At 39.5% G+C, this 16,024-nt stretch overlaps 2 protein-coding genes across 2 annotated transcripts; both read right to left on the bottom strand.

The window, feature by feature from the left end:
- Positions 1-789: 789 nt before the first annotated feature.
- On the bottom strand, positions 790-5,672 carry LOC103717378 (ferric reduction oxidase 2-like). Its single transcript, XM_026808539.2, has 8 exons — positions 5,540-5,672; positions 5,342-5,438; positions 4,965-5,141; positions 4,524-4,758; positions 2,224-2,551; positions 1,882-2,125; positions 1,096-1,802; positions 790-931 (listed from the first exon to the last, which is right to left on the bottom strand). Exons 1-8 carry the CDS (start codon positions 5,670-5,672, stop codon positions 792-794), a joined length of 2,061 nt encoding a protein of 686 aa, XP_026664340.1. The 3' UTR covers positions 790-791.
- Positions 5,673-8,631: 2,959 nt separating this feature from the next.
- On the bottom strand, positions 8,632-12,436 carry LOC103717377 (ferric reduction oxidase 2-like). Its single transcript, XM_008805737.1, has 8 exons — positions 12,247-12,436; positions 12,067-12,163; positions 11,491-11,670; positions 11,161-11,395; positions 10,322-10,649; positions 9,985-10,222; positions 9,199-9,905; positions 8,632-8,771 (listed from the first exon to the last, which is right to left on the bottom strand). The coding sequence occupies exons 1-8, from the start codon at positions 12,434-12,436 to the stop codon at positions 8,632-8,634; spliced, it is 2,115 nt and encodes a 704-aa protein (XP_008803959.1).
- Positions 12,437-16,024: the final 3,588 nt, after the last annotated feature.

Below are 16,024 nucleotides of genomic sequence, written 5' to 3'. Positions count from 1 at the left end.
TGGACGATTTAAGAATTTCTTCAAAACAATTACATTTGGAGGTAAGCTTATTTGCATATGAAAAGTGAAGGTAGAAGAACAAAAGCATCACATCCAAATACCAAAGCTTGCATTGCTGAAGCTTGCTGCAAACGGCATTGCTAAATTTTTATTTTTTTTCCAAAAAGGCATTTCTAAATTCATATTTTATTTTATGTTGAAATATTTTTTTTTTATATCATTAACAAGTTTACAAGAATGATATCTCCAATAATTTAGGTTGTTTTTCTTTTTCCTTTTGTTTGAGCATGTTTTTAGTTAGCACTACCTATCTAGTGTTGCACTTCTTGAGATGGAGACTTTCGGCTTGACCTTTTACCATATATACTAGAGCAATAATACTACACTACCATAAATATGGAGAAGGGTTGAGCTGATCTCTTGGATGATCAAGCCTATCAAAGAAGTTATACGTTGGCAGCTTTTTAGAAATATCGATTATTCTTGTATAATAAAATGCTGTAATTAGTGATTGTATAAGCATTTTGTTCAATTAAAAAACTTATAAAAGTGACCGAGAAAACTCAAGCATAGGCCAAATGGCTGATGTTAGGCCGTGGCTAAAAAACGACGTACGTACAATCAAATTTTAATAATTTTAAGGACTTTTTACGTGCATGACGCATCGTAAGTCACGGCGCAGGCATGTTTCTTGCACGTTATTTTTGTTACATGCTTTTATGATAAACGGCAGCTTGCAAGCTGCCCATTCCCATTAGCTTTATAATTCACAGACCATAAAACCTCTGATATCACCAGCTAAAGCTAATGGATTCGAAATGCAGGTTATCTGCCAGACCTGACGAGCATATGGCCGCGACTTCATGACGCATCTTACTGGGGCCGCTGACCATGACCCCAACATTCCGGCCATCAGACTCCAACAGCATCTCTGCAAGATCCATGTCGTCAGTTTCCAACACAAACAATGAGCATGCTCCCTGAGACCACTATTTTTTCGTAGATTTGCTCGCATGGGTATCGCATGGTTAATCTCTTTTAAAATTAATAACGATGGAAAACGGAAGAAAAAAAAGGAGAAAGAAGGTTACTTACTCTTCAATTCAGGCCTTGCACCATAGTGCACATTGGTAGCTTTAATAAGAGACTCTAGCGGGACGCTCTCGAGCTCTCTTTCAGCATTATAAAACCATGAGCTGGGTGTCGTTGTCGGGGTCGGTGCGTCTATGTTCTGGACTTGCTTCGCTTCCATGGTGCTTCCTCTCTTGTTCCATAAAACTGCTGCACTTGCTGCCGCCGCTATACTGAAACAAATGAATAACAAGTTCAAAACGGACCTTGCAGAGGTGGAGTAGATCGCATTGGTGTTGTGGTCGATTGGGTAGATGTAGTAACGTGTGAGGATGCCAATGAGCACAAGAAAGACAACGAAAGAAGATGACACTATTGCTCCCAACCAAAACCAGCTATTGGGACCGAGGACAGGAGCGATCGGCACGTCCGAAGGGATGGGCTTGAACCATACTGTTCGAATGATCTTTCCGGCGTTGTCGGCCGGAGCTTTTTCTCTCGTGATGAAAGCTTCTACCCGTAGCTTCAGGCGGGAGAGGTCGGAGACGTTGCCTGATGCTGGGAGGAGGAGATCAATCATGGTGAGGTCGGCTGAGGTCTTGAAGGCACAAACGAGGAGAACACTTGGATTTGGGCTGTCGAGAGTCGTGCTCCGGTGGATGAGCTCTCGGATTATCGAGATGAAGGGGGTTATTCCACTACCACCGCTCACCATTATTAGGGAATCATACCTTCAAGGATTAGAAATTTTCATGTTAGTGATATCTATTAGCACCATGCTGCTGATCTTTCACAAGTTAGCTTGCGTACCTCAGGAAGTTCATTGAAGTAGGACCGTAAGGCCCTTCAATCGAAACATCCAAGCGATCATGGGGACCGGGGGAAGAGAGTTTCTGGTACAACTTCTGCGTCCAGCTTCCTTCTTTCTTGATGATGATGCTGAGCTTGTCTGGTTCCAAGTTACTGTTGGAACTTACGGTGAAGGGGTGCCACTGAAGCGATGAAATGCTCGGGACGTTGATGAACACTGAGCTCAATGGGTTGTAACTAAATCCTACAAAAAGGAAAAATTTGCGACAATCAACACAGGAAGCGAGGCAAGATACTTATGTTTCAGAGGAAAAAATCGATGCAAGTGGAGAAGCTTGTCACCAGGGCTCTTGGAGAAGTTCAGCTCAACTGTTTCGGATGGCAAAAGGCGTGCAGAAATCAGCCTGACCGTGGTTCGTGATTGCAGGAAGCGCAAAAACCTATCCACCATGAACAAATAGATGCCGGGGAGAATCGAGAAGAAATAGGCGATCCCCACATGCAATAGGTAGAAGAATAGGAAAAGGATGTAGAGCTGATGGGTGTAGAAGAAGAGCTCAAACATCGTACGCCTTATGCGAGGGAACGTGGTTGCCCACATCACTAATCCAGCTACCAAAGCTATTTCTCCAGCTACATTCGACACCCCGGTATTGTTCCATTTCAGCATCTGCAACCAATAAACCTCAGTACTTCCTGTCTTCTGTTTTTCCAGAATGCAGTACTTCCATTTCCATAATACACAACTTAATTACTAGGTTGAATAGTTAAATTTAATTTTACTATTTCCATTTCTATAACACCAGTTCCTATATTGAATGGTTTAAGTTAATTTTATTATGTTACATTTTTGTAAGGCTGCAAATGGGTCGGGTCGACCCGAGATCCGACCCTGCCCGACCCGCGTAGATCTGTTCCGATCCGAATTTTAGGACCCGTGGGTCCGAGTCGGGTCCTAAAATTGGACCCGAATTATTTTCTGGGTCGGATCTGGGTTCACCGAACGGACCCGATTCGATCCGAATGGATCCAAAGAGAGAAAAAAAGAGAGGAAAAAAGCAAAAGAGAGTTTTTTTTTTTTTTTTTATGTGGGTCGTGGCACTATTGGTCCGTGAGGATCCTCTCTCGGTCTATTACATTGTTGATACCTCTTGTGTCTCGGGTCTCGGTAGCAGGCTTTTTTTTTTTTTCTTTTTTTCCTTCTGTTTCTCGGTTTCTGTTTTTTTTAACTTTTGCAGGGAGGAAGTGAGGGAACACCGAACTGAATATGGGTCATGTGCCAGTTTTCTGCAATGGAATTGGATTTTGGAAGAAGGTCTGGGATTTTTTTTGTCCTCGTGAGAGGGGAGCTGGGAGATGCCAAGTTCCGTCCAATCAGTCATATGGACAAAAAATAGTGTGATATGAAATTTGGCTTGTAGACCGACTTAGTTAGGGGTCATCTGTTCTGACTGGAGGTCAATTGCAAGTCTTTCGAGTCATGGGTCACCTAGCACCTCATAATTATGATATGACCAAATTAGATTTGCCAAAATTCTTTTCAAAAGCACAAAAAATTAGATCCAATTTGGATCCAAACCCGATCCGACTCGGACCCGGATCTGATCCGAATCCAACTCGGATCCGACCCGACCCGATCTTCAACTAGGTCGGATCTGGGTCCAAAATTAGGACCCGAACAAAAAGCCGGGTCGGATCGGGGTGACCCAAGATCCGACCCAATCCGATCCATTTGCACTCCTACATTTTTGATATGGTACGAGAACTCTAAAAGTCATATTAAATAAAATAAATGTATGGAGTCATTTTCTAAAGGGGGCGAGAAAGTCAACGCGTCATCCCCGGATTGATTCTTTGGCCCTGGGCAAAAAGATGCTATAATTATATATATTTTATGAAGGAAATAATGTAGAAAAATTGTTAAGTCAATATATAAAGAACAAATATATAAATTCTATGGATTGGGGTCATATCTTGGGTGAAGTTCATGAATATCTATGGTCATTCCTTTTAGGTTTCTACATGGTCAGTCTTAAAGTCTTGTGGATTATAGTGATGAACTTATGTAAAGATATTTGAAGGGTTATAGTACATTTATATAAACCCTTGTACTCAATTATTTCAGGTGTGACCAAGAAGTGAATGAAAATTTAATGAAGTGTTCTCTTTTATTATCTCATATTTTTCCCCTCAAATACAAGACTAGAGTGACTAATTAGTACTCCATTTCGCTTCTGCTACTATGTACCAATATATTGTACAATTTCGTGACATATATAGTGTCTTTCAGAAACCGCCGTCGAAAAAAAAATAAAATAATATTCGAGGACTGTTAAACCTCCTTGACAAGATTTTTCTTCCCTATGTACGAAAAAAACTTAGATTACAGCCTAAGGTCCTAAGCTCATAAAATCATATATCCAAATTGTAAAGATTAACAGGACCAACATGCCTAAATACTAGTTAATTAGATAGATATGAAGAGATGGGCTATGCTAGCACAAATATCCTGCATACATTTGTTCCAAAAATTAATTCTTTCACAAAATAGAAACGTAGTAGGCCGATGTTTAATTATGCATCATGTGGAGAGAAAAACATTTAGCATCGTTTGCATCAGTTCTTCTTTGTTACAAGAGTACCTCATCAATCTTGTTGGTGGTAGCCCAATAGACAGCATAACATATTCCATGTGAAGTGAAGAGTATCATGACAACGTGCCCAAGCCAAACATGATACTTGATGCTGGACTCAGAGGTAAGGCCGATGAGTGGCAAGAGCGAAGACAAGCGTGTTACTGGGAAGAAGAGGAAAGCACAGCAGAGATTCCCAACAAGCCCCAGCCGCACGGCTGCACTGTCCAACTTGGATTGCCACCTACATTTACCACATCCTAGTAGGGTTAGAATATAGTGGGAATTAGTTAATTAAAACAAATGAATGCTTACTACTAGCATTGAGTGGTGGTAATTAATTAAAACAAATTGATGCGTACTAGTATTAAGTGGTAATTAGAATAGAGTGGTAATTAATTAATTAAAACAAATGGATGCTTACTAGTATTGAGTGGTAACTAGACTCACAATTTCTCGCCTTTATTAGCAGCACCGTGGAGGCTGGAGAAACCAACGCTAAGGTACATGGAATAGGACCAAATGAGGAGTGCCAGAAACATAAAGCAAAAAGATAACTCTATACCCGAAACCATTCCGAGAGGCCACCTCACAATCACAGGTCTCTTCCATACTGCTAGTCGGCGGCTGAAAGTACCTCTGCAATCACAAAGGTTGCAAGAGAAATATCTAATCAATTAATCATCGAAGCAAAACAAAATGCCCCTGCAAAATTTCTCTGTTTTACGACTCAATGCAAAGTCCATATATAGGAAGTCAGCAATGGATAAATGAACACACTTCAGTTTCTACCAAAGTGTACCACCAATATTTTTATCGAATCTTACCTTTGAATTCTGCTGCTTCCCTTTACTAGGTGGAGATAGATGCAGGCAAGAACAGAAATGAAGAGGATGGGGAATGTGAAGATTAACATGTTGGTCCCTGAAGTTGAACAAACACATGATATTAATAAAGACTTCGAGGGGACAAGAAAAAAAAGCTGGCCAGCTCCAGAACGAAAGCACGTGATACACGGCAATAACCTTGTCTTCCGAAATAAGTCGAGTTGGTATTTGCCCGGAGCTTTGGCAGCCAGTTGTATTTGTAAGTGCTTGTGGGCACCATAATCCAAATCATCAACCACCCCACAAACACCAAACCCATCACCAGCTTCATCGCTTTTAGGACCACCCCAGTCTCATCATGGCGAGAACGAGAGCCTCCTACTACCTTGTCCATATCTTCTTCTAAAATCTCCACTTCGTTTGAGGCCTCTCCCCGACACGTACGAATGCCTCTTTTATAGAAGCGAAGGAGATGAAGTGGGAAAGAATCATGGGAAAAAGGAAGGCAGGCATGATTCACGTCCTGATCCATCCACCTGCGTCGCTTTACACACCGTTGAGAGGTCAACACTTGCAGTGCCATCTCTAATGATTGGCACAGCTGATTGCATTCAGCCCATTACTTTCAATTGATTGAATTAAAAATACTGTAAACAGGATTGGCACAGCTGATTATATTTTAGGATATACTTAATTACGTTCGCACTTGCGCTGCCACCTCCAAGGCTCCCATAAATCATTCCATCCTCTATTTTTTTTTAACTTCTTCTTCGTTCAAACCTTTTTTGGCGCTGTGATATCGACCTTAGAATTAAAGGAGGCAAGATTCATGAGCGATACCCAGATCATCTATCTATATTTAATTCGTTTCTTAAGTTCTTTTCTGGGTTGGCGCGTCCACTGGCCCGGCGCGAAAGGGGGCGAGCCAGCCACGAGCCCGCGCGCGCTGCGAGTGCCGGGCCCAGTGGGGCCAAATCGTATTGGTTATGTTTTCTCCAACCAGACCCAGCTAGTTATGCAATGTAATTTTGTTGTTTTTTTTTTTTTTTTCTATATTTCGAAAACGTCATCGGGCTTCTCATTTTTATTTCTTCAGGGAAGTCAGGTATGTAGAGTTTCCTGATCGGAAAATACTTAAGACCCTATTATTAGTGTACATCCGTGAAGCAAGTACCATGTAATTTCTCCACAACTTTTACACAACTCAGACATATTGGCTTATATTTCATATTATATGATATCATAAGCGATGAAAATATATCATTGTATATGCAATATATATAATCTTAAAATAAAATTATTGTGGAATGTAAAATACTATGAAAAAAAAGGGAAAGAGAAGTCATATGATCGTGGCAGATATATCATTAATGTTGTAGGCTGAAATCGGTTTGCCTATCATAGATTGACATGTGGCATAGCAGGTGCAATTTGAATATGACTCTTATGCTAGGGTTGACCCAGATAAGAATAGTCCAAAGGTTATTTTCTACCAAACTCAAACTTTGAAGAGACTAATACTAGTAGGACAACAACTCCCTGTCTATAAAAGACGGCTCCTCTCTTCTACTTAAGCATTGGAGGCCCTATGGCCGGACCGGAACTCTGTTGTTCTTTTTTCTTATATATAGGTTGACTAGCGCCCTCCAAGCCTCTATTATCATCGGACAGGATTTTAGCATCAATAATAAGCATTGCCTTGCATAAAAGAGTTTTCACTTTACACATGAGCCACTTGATGAGCTGCTTCTGCTCAAAAAGATATCAAACAAATTACCTACTATATGTTAGTAAATTTGGTAAGTTTTTCAGTTTCAGCTGAACTTGAATTGTTTTGCTCATGACTAGATTATTGGACTTCTATGCATTATTTGATCCCCAATCTAGGACCTAGTCTTTTGACACAATATGGGGTCTAACATAATGAAGGATACAACCAGTTCAGCTCACCGACTGAATGGGACAAATATAGTTTTAATTATTAGAACAAGTTTGGGTTAGATCTGATTCAATATGGGCGTGAAATCGTTTAATACATAAATCTTTAATCATATCCAATGCTGAAGTAGGTCAAGGGTGTGCCACTTAGATAATGAACCTTAATTGGAAAACTAATTTCTCAGCCTAAGAACTCGCCGATTATAGTCGATCTCCATTGCATAGAGCTTTGATCCGCTTCTTCTTCATAAAAATGGCCATTTGGGAGAAACATTGTTCCATAGCAGTGATATCTTCCGTCATTGCTCATGAAGTCTCCTAGTGGAACCTTCGACTTTCCTGGACCACTTAAGACTAGGAACAAGCCGACTTTGGCCTCTAGTGTGAGGACCCTGCAGATGTGTGTTTAGTCGCACTTCAGTTATTCGCTGAGGAGATCTTGGATACTTATACAGGACTAAGAAATCCAAAAAATACCTTTTGACTAGTCTTTTTAGATGAAATTTTAGGTTATGACAAATGGTATCAGAGTAAACTCGGCCCATTGCCTATGTGGACTAAGGGACACTACAGCATGGGTTAAGTGGTGTTTGTGATTAGATTTGAATAGATTTAAACTTTTAGCTTGACAGGACGTTAGGGCTTGAATGAGGGGAGTATGTGAGGATTCGTGCGGGCTTGTATTTATTCTCGCATCGGTTATTCGCCATGGAATTTGTCCTCTATCTAATTGGTTGATTCTTTGATGAAACCCTCTCGAAACTAGCTGGGTTGAGGTCCATTTCGGTCCTCGTAGCTTTCCCCTCCAGACAAGAGTTTTTCTTTAACGGTCATCCAGTGCACCATCTTCGAAGCGTGCATCCTGAGAGACAGCTTCCCTCACTACAGGCATACTTTTTTTTTGCCTGTAAATTTCAAATGAAACGATCTGACTTGGTGCTCATTGGAGCATAGATGTGTCTGGAACTTGGACCCCATTCTCATTCTATTATCATGATAGGCTAAGGAGCATTCCATCAACAACGCAAGATTTTGAAAGCTTTTGCCAGTATCATTTGTTTTATAGGAAGAAAAAGAGCAATCCTTCATCCTTCGCAGGTGGTAAAATTGAACCACAGGCAATGGACTTAGAAACAAGAAATATCTCCGGACAATGACTATATAAAAGCATTACCTAGAAAAAGACTATCTAAGAGCAACCTTCTCTACTTAAAAAATAAAATTAATGAGTTTGATATGATACCAGCCAACCTTTCTAGCTTCGTTTCACTCGTTAACCTTGAGCAATAACCATGGCTACAGTTCTCATCTCATCCAACAACAGGTCCATCTCTCTCCTGCATGCACCACTATCACCAGCTAAAGCTAATGGACTCAAAGTGCAAATTCTGAGCAAGACCTGATGAACAGACGGCAGCAACATCCTGACGCAGCACACTGGGGCCACTCGCCATCACTCCGATGTTTGAGCCATCAAGCTCCGAAAGCATCTCTGCAAGCGCAAAAGGCAGCAATGTCAACTCCAAGCAATAAAGCCTAGCATGTTCTCTAGTAGCAGGCTTCATATCTGTGCTATACTATATCGATATGGTATAGTATGGAGTCGATTCAACATACCGAATATCGGTATATTCTTTATACTCTATATTAGTACCGTTCGGTACTAATATAGAGCATAATATAGAGCAATGTCAACTCCAAGCAATAAAGCCTAGCATGTTCTCTAGTAGCAGGCTTCATATCTGTGCTATACTATATCGATATGGTACCGTATGGAGTCGATTCAACATACCGAGTATCGGTATATTCTTTATACTCTATATTAGTACTGAAACGGTATATATGGTACGCTCCATACCATCCCGAATCTTGCTTTTAGATTAAATGGTACCAAGGAGCAGCTCAGAAGAGAATCTTACTCTTGAAATTAGGCCTTTCCCCGTAGTGCAACCTGGTGGCTTTGACAATGGACTCCTGAGGAACACTCTCCAGCTCTCGATCTCCATTATGAAAGTACAAGCTAGGTGACGTCCCCGGCATCGATGCATCCGTATTCTGAATTTTCTTTGCCTCCCTACTGCTGCTTCTCTTGTTCCACAAAACGGCTGCACTAGCTGTGGCAGCTATGCAGACACATATGAGCAACAAGTTTAGGACGGACCTTGTAGCATAGGAGAAAATACGATTGGTATTATGATCGATTGGATATATGTAGTAACGGGTGACGATGCCAATGAGCACAAGGAAGGCAATAAAAGAAGATGAGATAATTGCACCCAACCAAAGCCATCCGTTGGGCCCAAGAACGGGGGCGATGGGCAGGTCTGAAGAGAGTGGCTTGAAGCAAACTGTTCGGATATGCCTTTGAGCATCAGAAGCAGAAGGTTTCTCTCTTGTGACAAAGGCCTCAATCCGAAGCTGCAGGCGGGAAAGGTCAGAGGCATTGCAAGAGATAGGGAGGAGGAGATCAAGCATAGTGAGATCGGCAGATGTCTTGAAGGCACAAATCAGGTAAACACTCGGTATCGGACTGTCAAGAGCTGTGCTCCGATATATGAGCTCTCTAATTATGGATATAAAGGGAGTAATTCCACTGCCACCACTCACCATTACTAAGGAATCATACCTGCAAACAGAATGCTTTCGCTAGTTATCAGCACCAATTAATATTCTTGTACGAGTGTTCGACAAGTTATTGGGCAGACCTCAGGAAGTTCATTGAAGTAGGACCATATGGGCCATCAACTGAGACACCTAGACGGTCGATGGGCGAAGAGAGTGTCTGGTACAGCTTGTCGGTCCAACTTCCTTCTCTCTTGACGATGACACTTAGTCTATCCGGTTCCAAGTTGCTGTTGGAGATCACGGTGAAAGGGTGCCATTGAAGTGATGAAATACTTGGAACATTTACAAATATTATGCTCAAGGGGTTATAGCTACACCCTACAAGAACAAATGGATGTGAAATCGGCTACGTAACTGTGAATGCAAGTGAAACAATATCCTTGGGAAGAAAAGGTTATTTACTCGCTGGCCATTTACCTGGGCTCTTGGAGAAGTTCAGCTCTACTATTTCAGATGGTAGGAGGCGTGCAGAAACCATCCTGACCTTGCTTCGTGATTGCAAAAATCGCAAGTATCGGTCCACAATGAAGAGGTAGACACCGGGAAGAATATAGCAAAAAAAGGAGATCCCAACGTGAAATAAGTAGAAAATAAGGAAGACGATGTAGAGATGATGAGTGAAGAAGAAGAGCTCGAACTTCCTGCGCCGAATGCGAGGGAAAGATGTCGCCCACATAAGCAGCCCAGCTAGCAGAGCTATTTCTCCTGCCAAATTTGATCCTCCTGTATTGGCCCATTTCAGCATCTGCAAACATAGCTTAGCTTATAGGATTATGATATAAACAATAAAATTGATTAATATAGTTTCTTCCACCAACCAACACAAACACACGAAGAGTTGTTTCTTCGATTGTATTTCAATAAAATTTATTCAGCTGAGACTCATAGATCATACGCAACATGATCTTAGCATAGCCGAGTATTAGTCCTGAGGGAGTAGGATGTGCCCTTGTATCTTAACTACTAATTCTCCTTCTAAGCGAATGCAGTTGCCTCTCTTTTTATTCTCGTGTACACACCACTGTGACCGACCTCGAACAGCAAAGCAGCAATAACGAGATGACATCAATGATGTAAGAGACAAATTATTGCAACAAACAATATAGTTAAGCTCGACGTCAAATGATTATTATCCTAAGAAGATAACTGTGTCTGGCTACTTATCAATGAGATGTTAGGAAGCTGATCAAAATATTGGTGATGCCTTAAATAGAATTGAAAGGAAAAAACGCATCTAAGAACTCTAGGGCGAGTACCTGAGACAAGTTATTGGTGGCCACCCATAAGACGATAAAACCAACACCGTGGGCTGTGAAGAGAACCATGACAATGTGCCCAAGCCATACGTGGCGCCTTATGCTGGACCCGGATTTTAGGCCAACGAGTGGCAAGAGAGAGGACCGGCGCATTACAGGGAAGAAGAGGAAAGCACAGCAGATTTTCCCAACCAGCCCGAGCCGCAGAGCTACAGTCGCCAGCTTAGCCTGCCACCTACAAAAGGCAACAACATCCTCGATCGATCGGATACAAGAAATACGAACTGAAAGAAAGGAACTGGTACTCCAGTGGAAACAGAGGTCTCTTACGATTCCACGCCCTGAGCCTTGAGTTTGGCAAAGCCGACACTCAAATAGCTGGAGAAGGACCAGATGAGGAGTGCCAGAAACATCAAGCAGAAGGCTAGCTCTGTCGCCGAAACAATTCCCAGAGGCCCCTTCACGAGCACAGGCTTGCTCCATGCTTCCAAGCGACGCCTTAAGCTACCACTGTGACCAATATAGTGGAAAATATTTAACACCATTGGCTATGTCACATCTCACCACCAAAATAAAAGTCGAATTTTGGACTGCCAATACGGCTGCATCCCTCCCGAAGGTCTCAAAAATCTACAGCGCATTAGCCTCTTTATTTTTGTGTGCTTTCTCTTATTTTTTTTATTTATCTTATAGCTAGGAATTCTGGTGGGAGGGGAAACTCTCCCCTCTCCCATTTTCCTTGAAAAAATACAGCCATATCCATCAGGTCGTCCCTACTAAATGGACATATAGGATTTTGATATGTCCTGGAAGTTGGTGTAGCAGAGCTTTTCTAATAGGTGATTCATTAACAAAGTTGGCCTGGGTACATGAAAAAAGGCCAAAGACATATGAAACAACCTGTACCTGTCTGTATTCCCAATTTTCTGCTCCAAGTGAAGGTAAATGCAACCAACAACAGCAATAAAGAGTATGGGGAACGTAAAAATCAACATGCTGCCCCCTGCAGCACCACGGAGACATCAAATACAACCGAATTTGAAGATTAACACACAAAACAAAACCACAAACATCGTGAGCCAAAACCTTGTCTTCCAAAGTAAGTAGACCTAGTTTTTGAGAGCAGCTTGGGTCGCCAGGTTTTCCGATAGGTGCTTGTGGGCACCATAACCCACATCATTAGCCATCCCACGAACACCAGACCAAGCAGCAGTTTCAGTGCAATCATCCTCTTCCCTACCTTGGGAGAAGATGACCCTTCCATTGCCTTGGCCATCTCTACCTCCAAATCTTTCCTCTATATGTCGTCTGTGTATATTGTGTGTTCTGAGATCCTAATGTATCTGAGCTCAATTTAAATGGTGAAAAACTGTGATACATGACAAGAGTGGAAAGAGTAATAGGCCAAATTAGGCAACCATGCACCATCCCGCTGCCTTGTACTCTCCATACTTGGAAACCAATTTTCCTAATGATGTTATTACAATATTTAAAAAACATGATCCAATTCAGGGAAAAATCGTAAGAAAAACGGTCCACTTTTAAAACGACTCATACACTGTGTGTTGTTATCTGGATTATTTAACGCTTTGAAAACCGAGAACTAGTGTAATTCGTTCATCAAAACTTCCTTACTTGGAGCTATTAAAGCGTTGCTTAGAAAAAACGTACAAGGAAACAAAGCGAGAATGGTATAGCCAACGCCCAAGCTGGTATGGAACAAGGGTTTTCTTAAGAAATAAATTCAAGAGTTGCTATGGAAATTTAACCAAATCCTACCTTTCCTATCATGCTTTTCCAATAATTTGGTAATAAATTCTAAAAAGGCAACGGAAATCTCAGACGCAAAAAGAGGACTAGCGATAGTCTGCATGAAGAGGAGAAAGGAAATGAAGGCAGATAGATATGACAAAATACCAAAAAAACATCGCACTGTATAGATTTCATTAACCTCTAGCCATGTTTGGTGCTATAAATTCATTTTCTCTGCATCTATTGTTTAATAGCTGAGGATTTTGAGCCTAGAATATCCACGCTGTAATTGTGCTATTCTGAAGCAGGATTTTAAAATCCGGCCCCTGCCTTGTTTGCCCAATAATCCAACTTGAAGGCTGGAACAGCTGTTTTTTTTCTTTTTCCTTTTTTTTAATGTGCGCGAGACAGATGTATCAAGTTGATGATTTATTGGAGACAAAGCATTTCTGCTATATTGAGACTATATGTGGGGCTATTATTGGTAATAGAGCTTTTAATAAATAGATGTTTGCTGCTTGATAACCACAATTCTAAAATGTTGTAAAACTTTAACATCTTTTTGATAACCAAAATAAGAAATTACTTTTAGTATGAAAAAAATAACAGTAAAAGAATTTACATAATACTTTCAATACCATTATAAAATATATAATATATAATATAATATAATTATAAAATATTATATAAATATAATAGTATTATATTGTTAAAATATGGTTATTATGATATAATAATGATCATAGCATAGTATTGTCATAAAATTAGTATAATATAATATAATATAATATAATAATATATCTATTATTACTTTATAATGATATTATTATAACTTAGAATTATTCACAATCTCGTCTATTATAGTATATACGATATTGGATATCATAGCTGCTACATATTGTATGCACAATTTTGGTATATTAGCTAAGATCAATCTTCAAAAATTATGGGATCTGATTGTCATATTTAAAATTAGTATCGGTATCAAAATATAGAATTTTGTTATTTTATTATACAATATCTGATCTCTAGTATTTTTTTCATAATCATAAAATTTTATTGTTGTATTCTATTGTATCTGGAGGCTCAACTTGTATATAAAGCACATTAGTGCTATGAACAAAACAAGCAATTTAAATCATATGTCCAATACAAATTTTTCATTATATCAAAGTAGGTTTTTTCTTGATTAGCCAACATGTCACTGTTCTTTCTCCACAACTGCCATAGTCCTAGTCTCTCAAGTCCTCACTAGTGATAATTATCCTTTATAAAGACATGCCATGAAGATTGCCCTCTTAGCCAAAAAAAAAAAATAGTTTTATTGATAGCTTGCTTGAGAAGCGACAAAAATTCAGCAACACTTAATGCATAGTAACGTTGCAATATAATGGTACTTTGTGCTTTTCTGGATTTGGATCACAATCCAAAAAGATCTTATGAGTGGCATAGTCTATTTTGAAACCACAAAAGTGGCATGAGAAGATCTGGAGGAGGACTTTTCTCATGGTAAGACTGTCCAAATTTATTGTATCAAGCAAGATATCTTAATGCATATTCAAAATCAATCTTTTGTTGCTTCTTATTTTACTACACTCAAAGCATATTAGGATGAAATCAATAATCTATGCCCACTTCCTACTTGCACCTGTGGTGCAATGAAAGAGTTAGACCAGATCTCTCAAGATGAAAAGATTTTTCAATTTCTTACGAAGCTCAATGACTCCTTTTCAATCGTTCAGAGCCAAAATACACCATGGAGCTACTACTTACAATAAGTAAAACTTTTTCTCTAATTTTGCAAGAGGAGATATAGATGACACTGCAAGTCAAACCGATATATTCTCTTGAAGGTACTGCCATGGCTACTTCAAGTTTTGACAAGCACGATTCTAGTCACTCTAGCAACCAACGAGGAGATTGTGGTAGTCAAGGACGACCATATTGTGATTACTACAATAATTCTGGTCACACATGTGACACTTGTTACAAATTACATTGCTACTCGAACCACCATGTAGGAACCAAAACTCCTACTCTTGCTACAAATCATGTTGCCAATAGTAAAAATTCTCTTGGCCTATTTATTATACTCCAGCTCACGCCAGAGGAGTATGTCCAATTGCTATCCATATTAAACATCAACAAAATCACCACTTCCATCAACATGATAAGTTTTCCTACCAACTCACAACCTGTGACATGGGTAATTGACACAGGTGCTTTTGACTACATGATCTCCGACTCTAATTTTTTTTTATCACTTGATCCTTCACCAACTCGTTAATCCATTAAACTACCTACTAGAGATACAGTTCAAATAACCCAAAAAGAGACCATTAAAAATGTCCCCTTTTTTTGAGTTAAAAAATGTTCTTTGTATGCCCACTTTTAATTTCAATTTACTATCCATTAGTAAGTTTACTAAAACACATAATTGTATTGCCATCTTTTTTTCTGACTTCTATGTCTTTCAAGATCTGTCAATGAGAAAATTGATTGGTCTGGGTATAGAAAAGGATGGTTTTTACTACTACAAGGATCCTGTTTTTCCTACTTCTACAGCTTATTACACTCAGTTAAGTCTTTGACACAATTGTTTGGGTCATCCATCGACTCCAAGATTAAAAGTTTTAACCTAAGATATTTCTATTCCTCTTTCTACTTTTCAAAATAAAATAAATTCTTGTACTATTTGTCCTCTAGCCAAACAAATTAGAATTTCATTTTCTACAAGTACTTTTGTTACTTCCTCAATTTTTGAACTTATTCATATTGATATTTGGGGATGTTATTCTATTCTATCTCATATCGGGCACGTTATTTTTTAACAATTGTAGATGACTTTTTGTATTACATATATTTTTTCTCATGCGATTCAAACATGAAAATTTTATTTGCTTAAAAATTGTATTGCTCTTATAGACAACCAATTTTCTCGTAAAATTAAAATAATTAGAAGTGATAATGGGATGGAATTCATGTATTACCATTGAAATTTATCTTTATTTTTTAGGAATTATTCATCAAACATCTTGTGTTGGCATGCCATAGCAAAATGGTATAGTTGAGCACAAACATAGATACCTTCTTAAAGTAGCCCGAGCATTAC

This window comes from Phoenix dactylifera, chromosome 2, assembly GCF_009389715.1.
Source record: "Phoenix dactylifera cultivar Barhee BC4 chromosome 2, palm_55x_up_171113_PBpolish2nd_filt_p, whole genome shotgun sequence".
NCBI lineage: Eukaryota > Viridiplantae > Streptophyta > Magnoliopsida > Arecales > Arecaceae > Phoenix > Phoenix dactylifera.
This window is presented reverse-complemented; position numbering and strand designations above follow the sequence as displayed.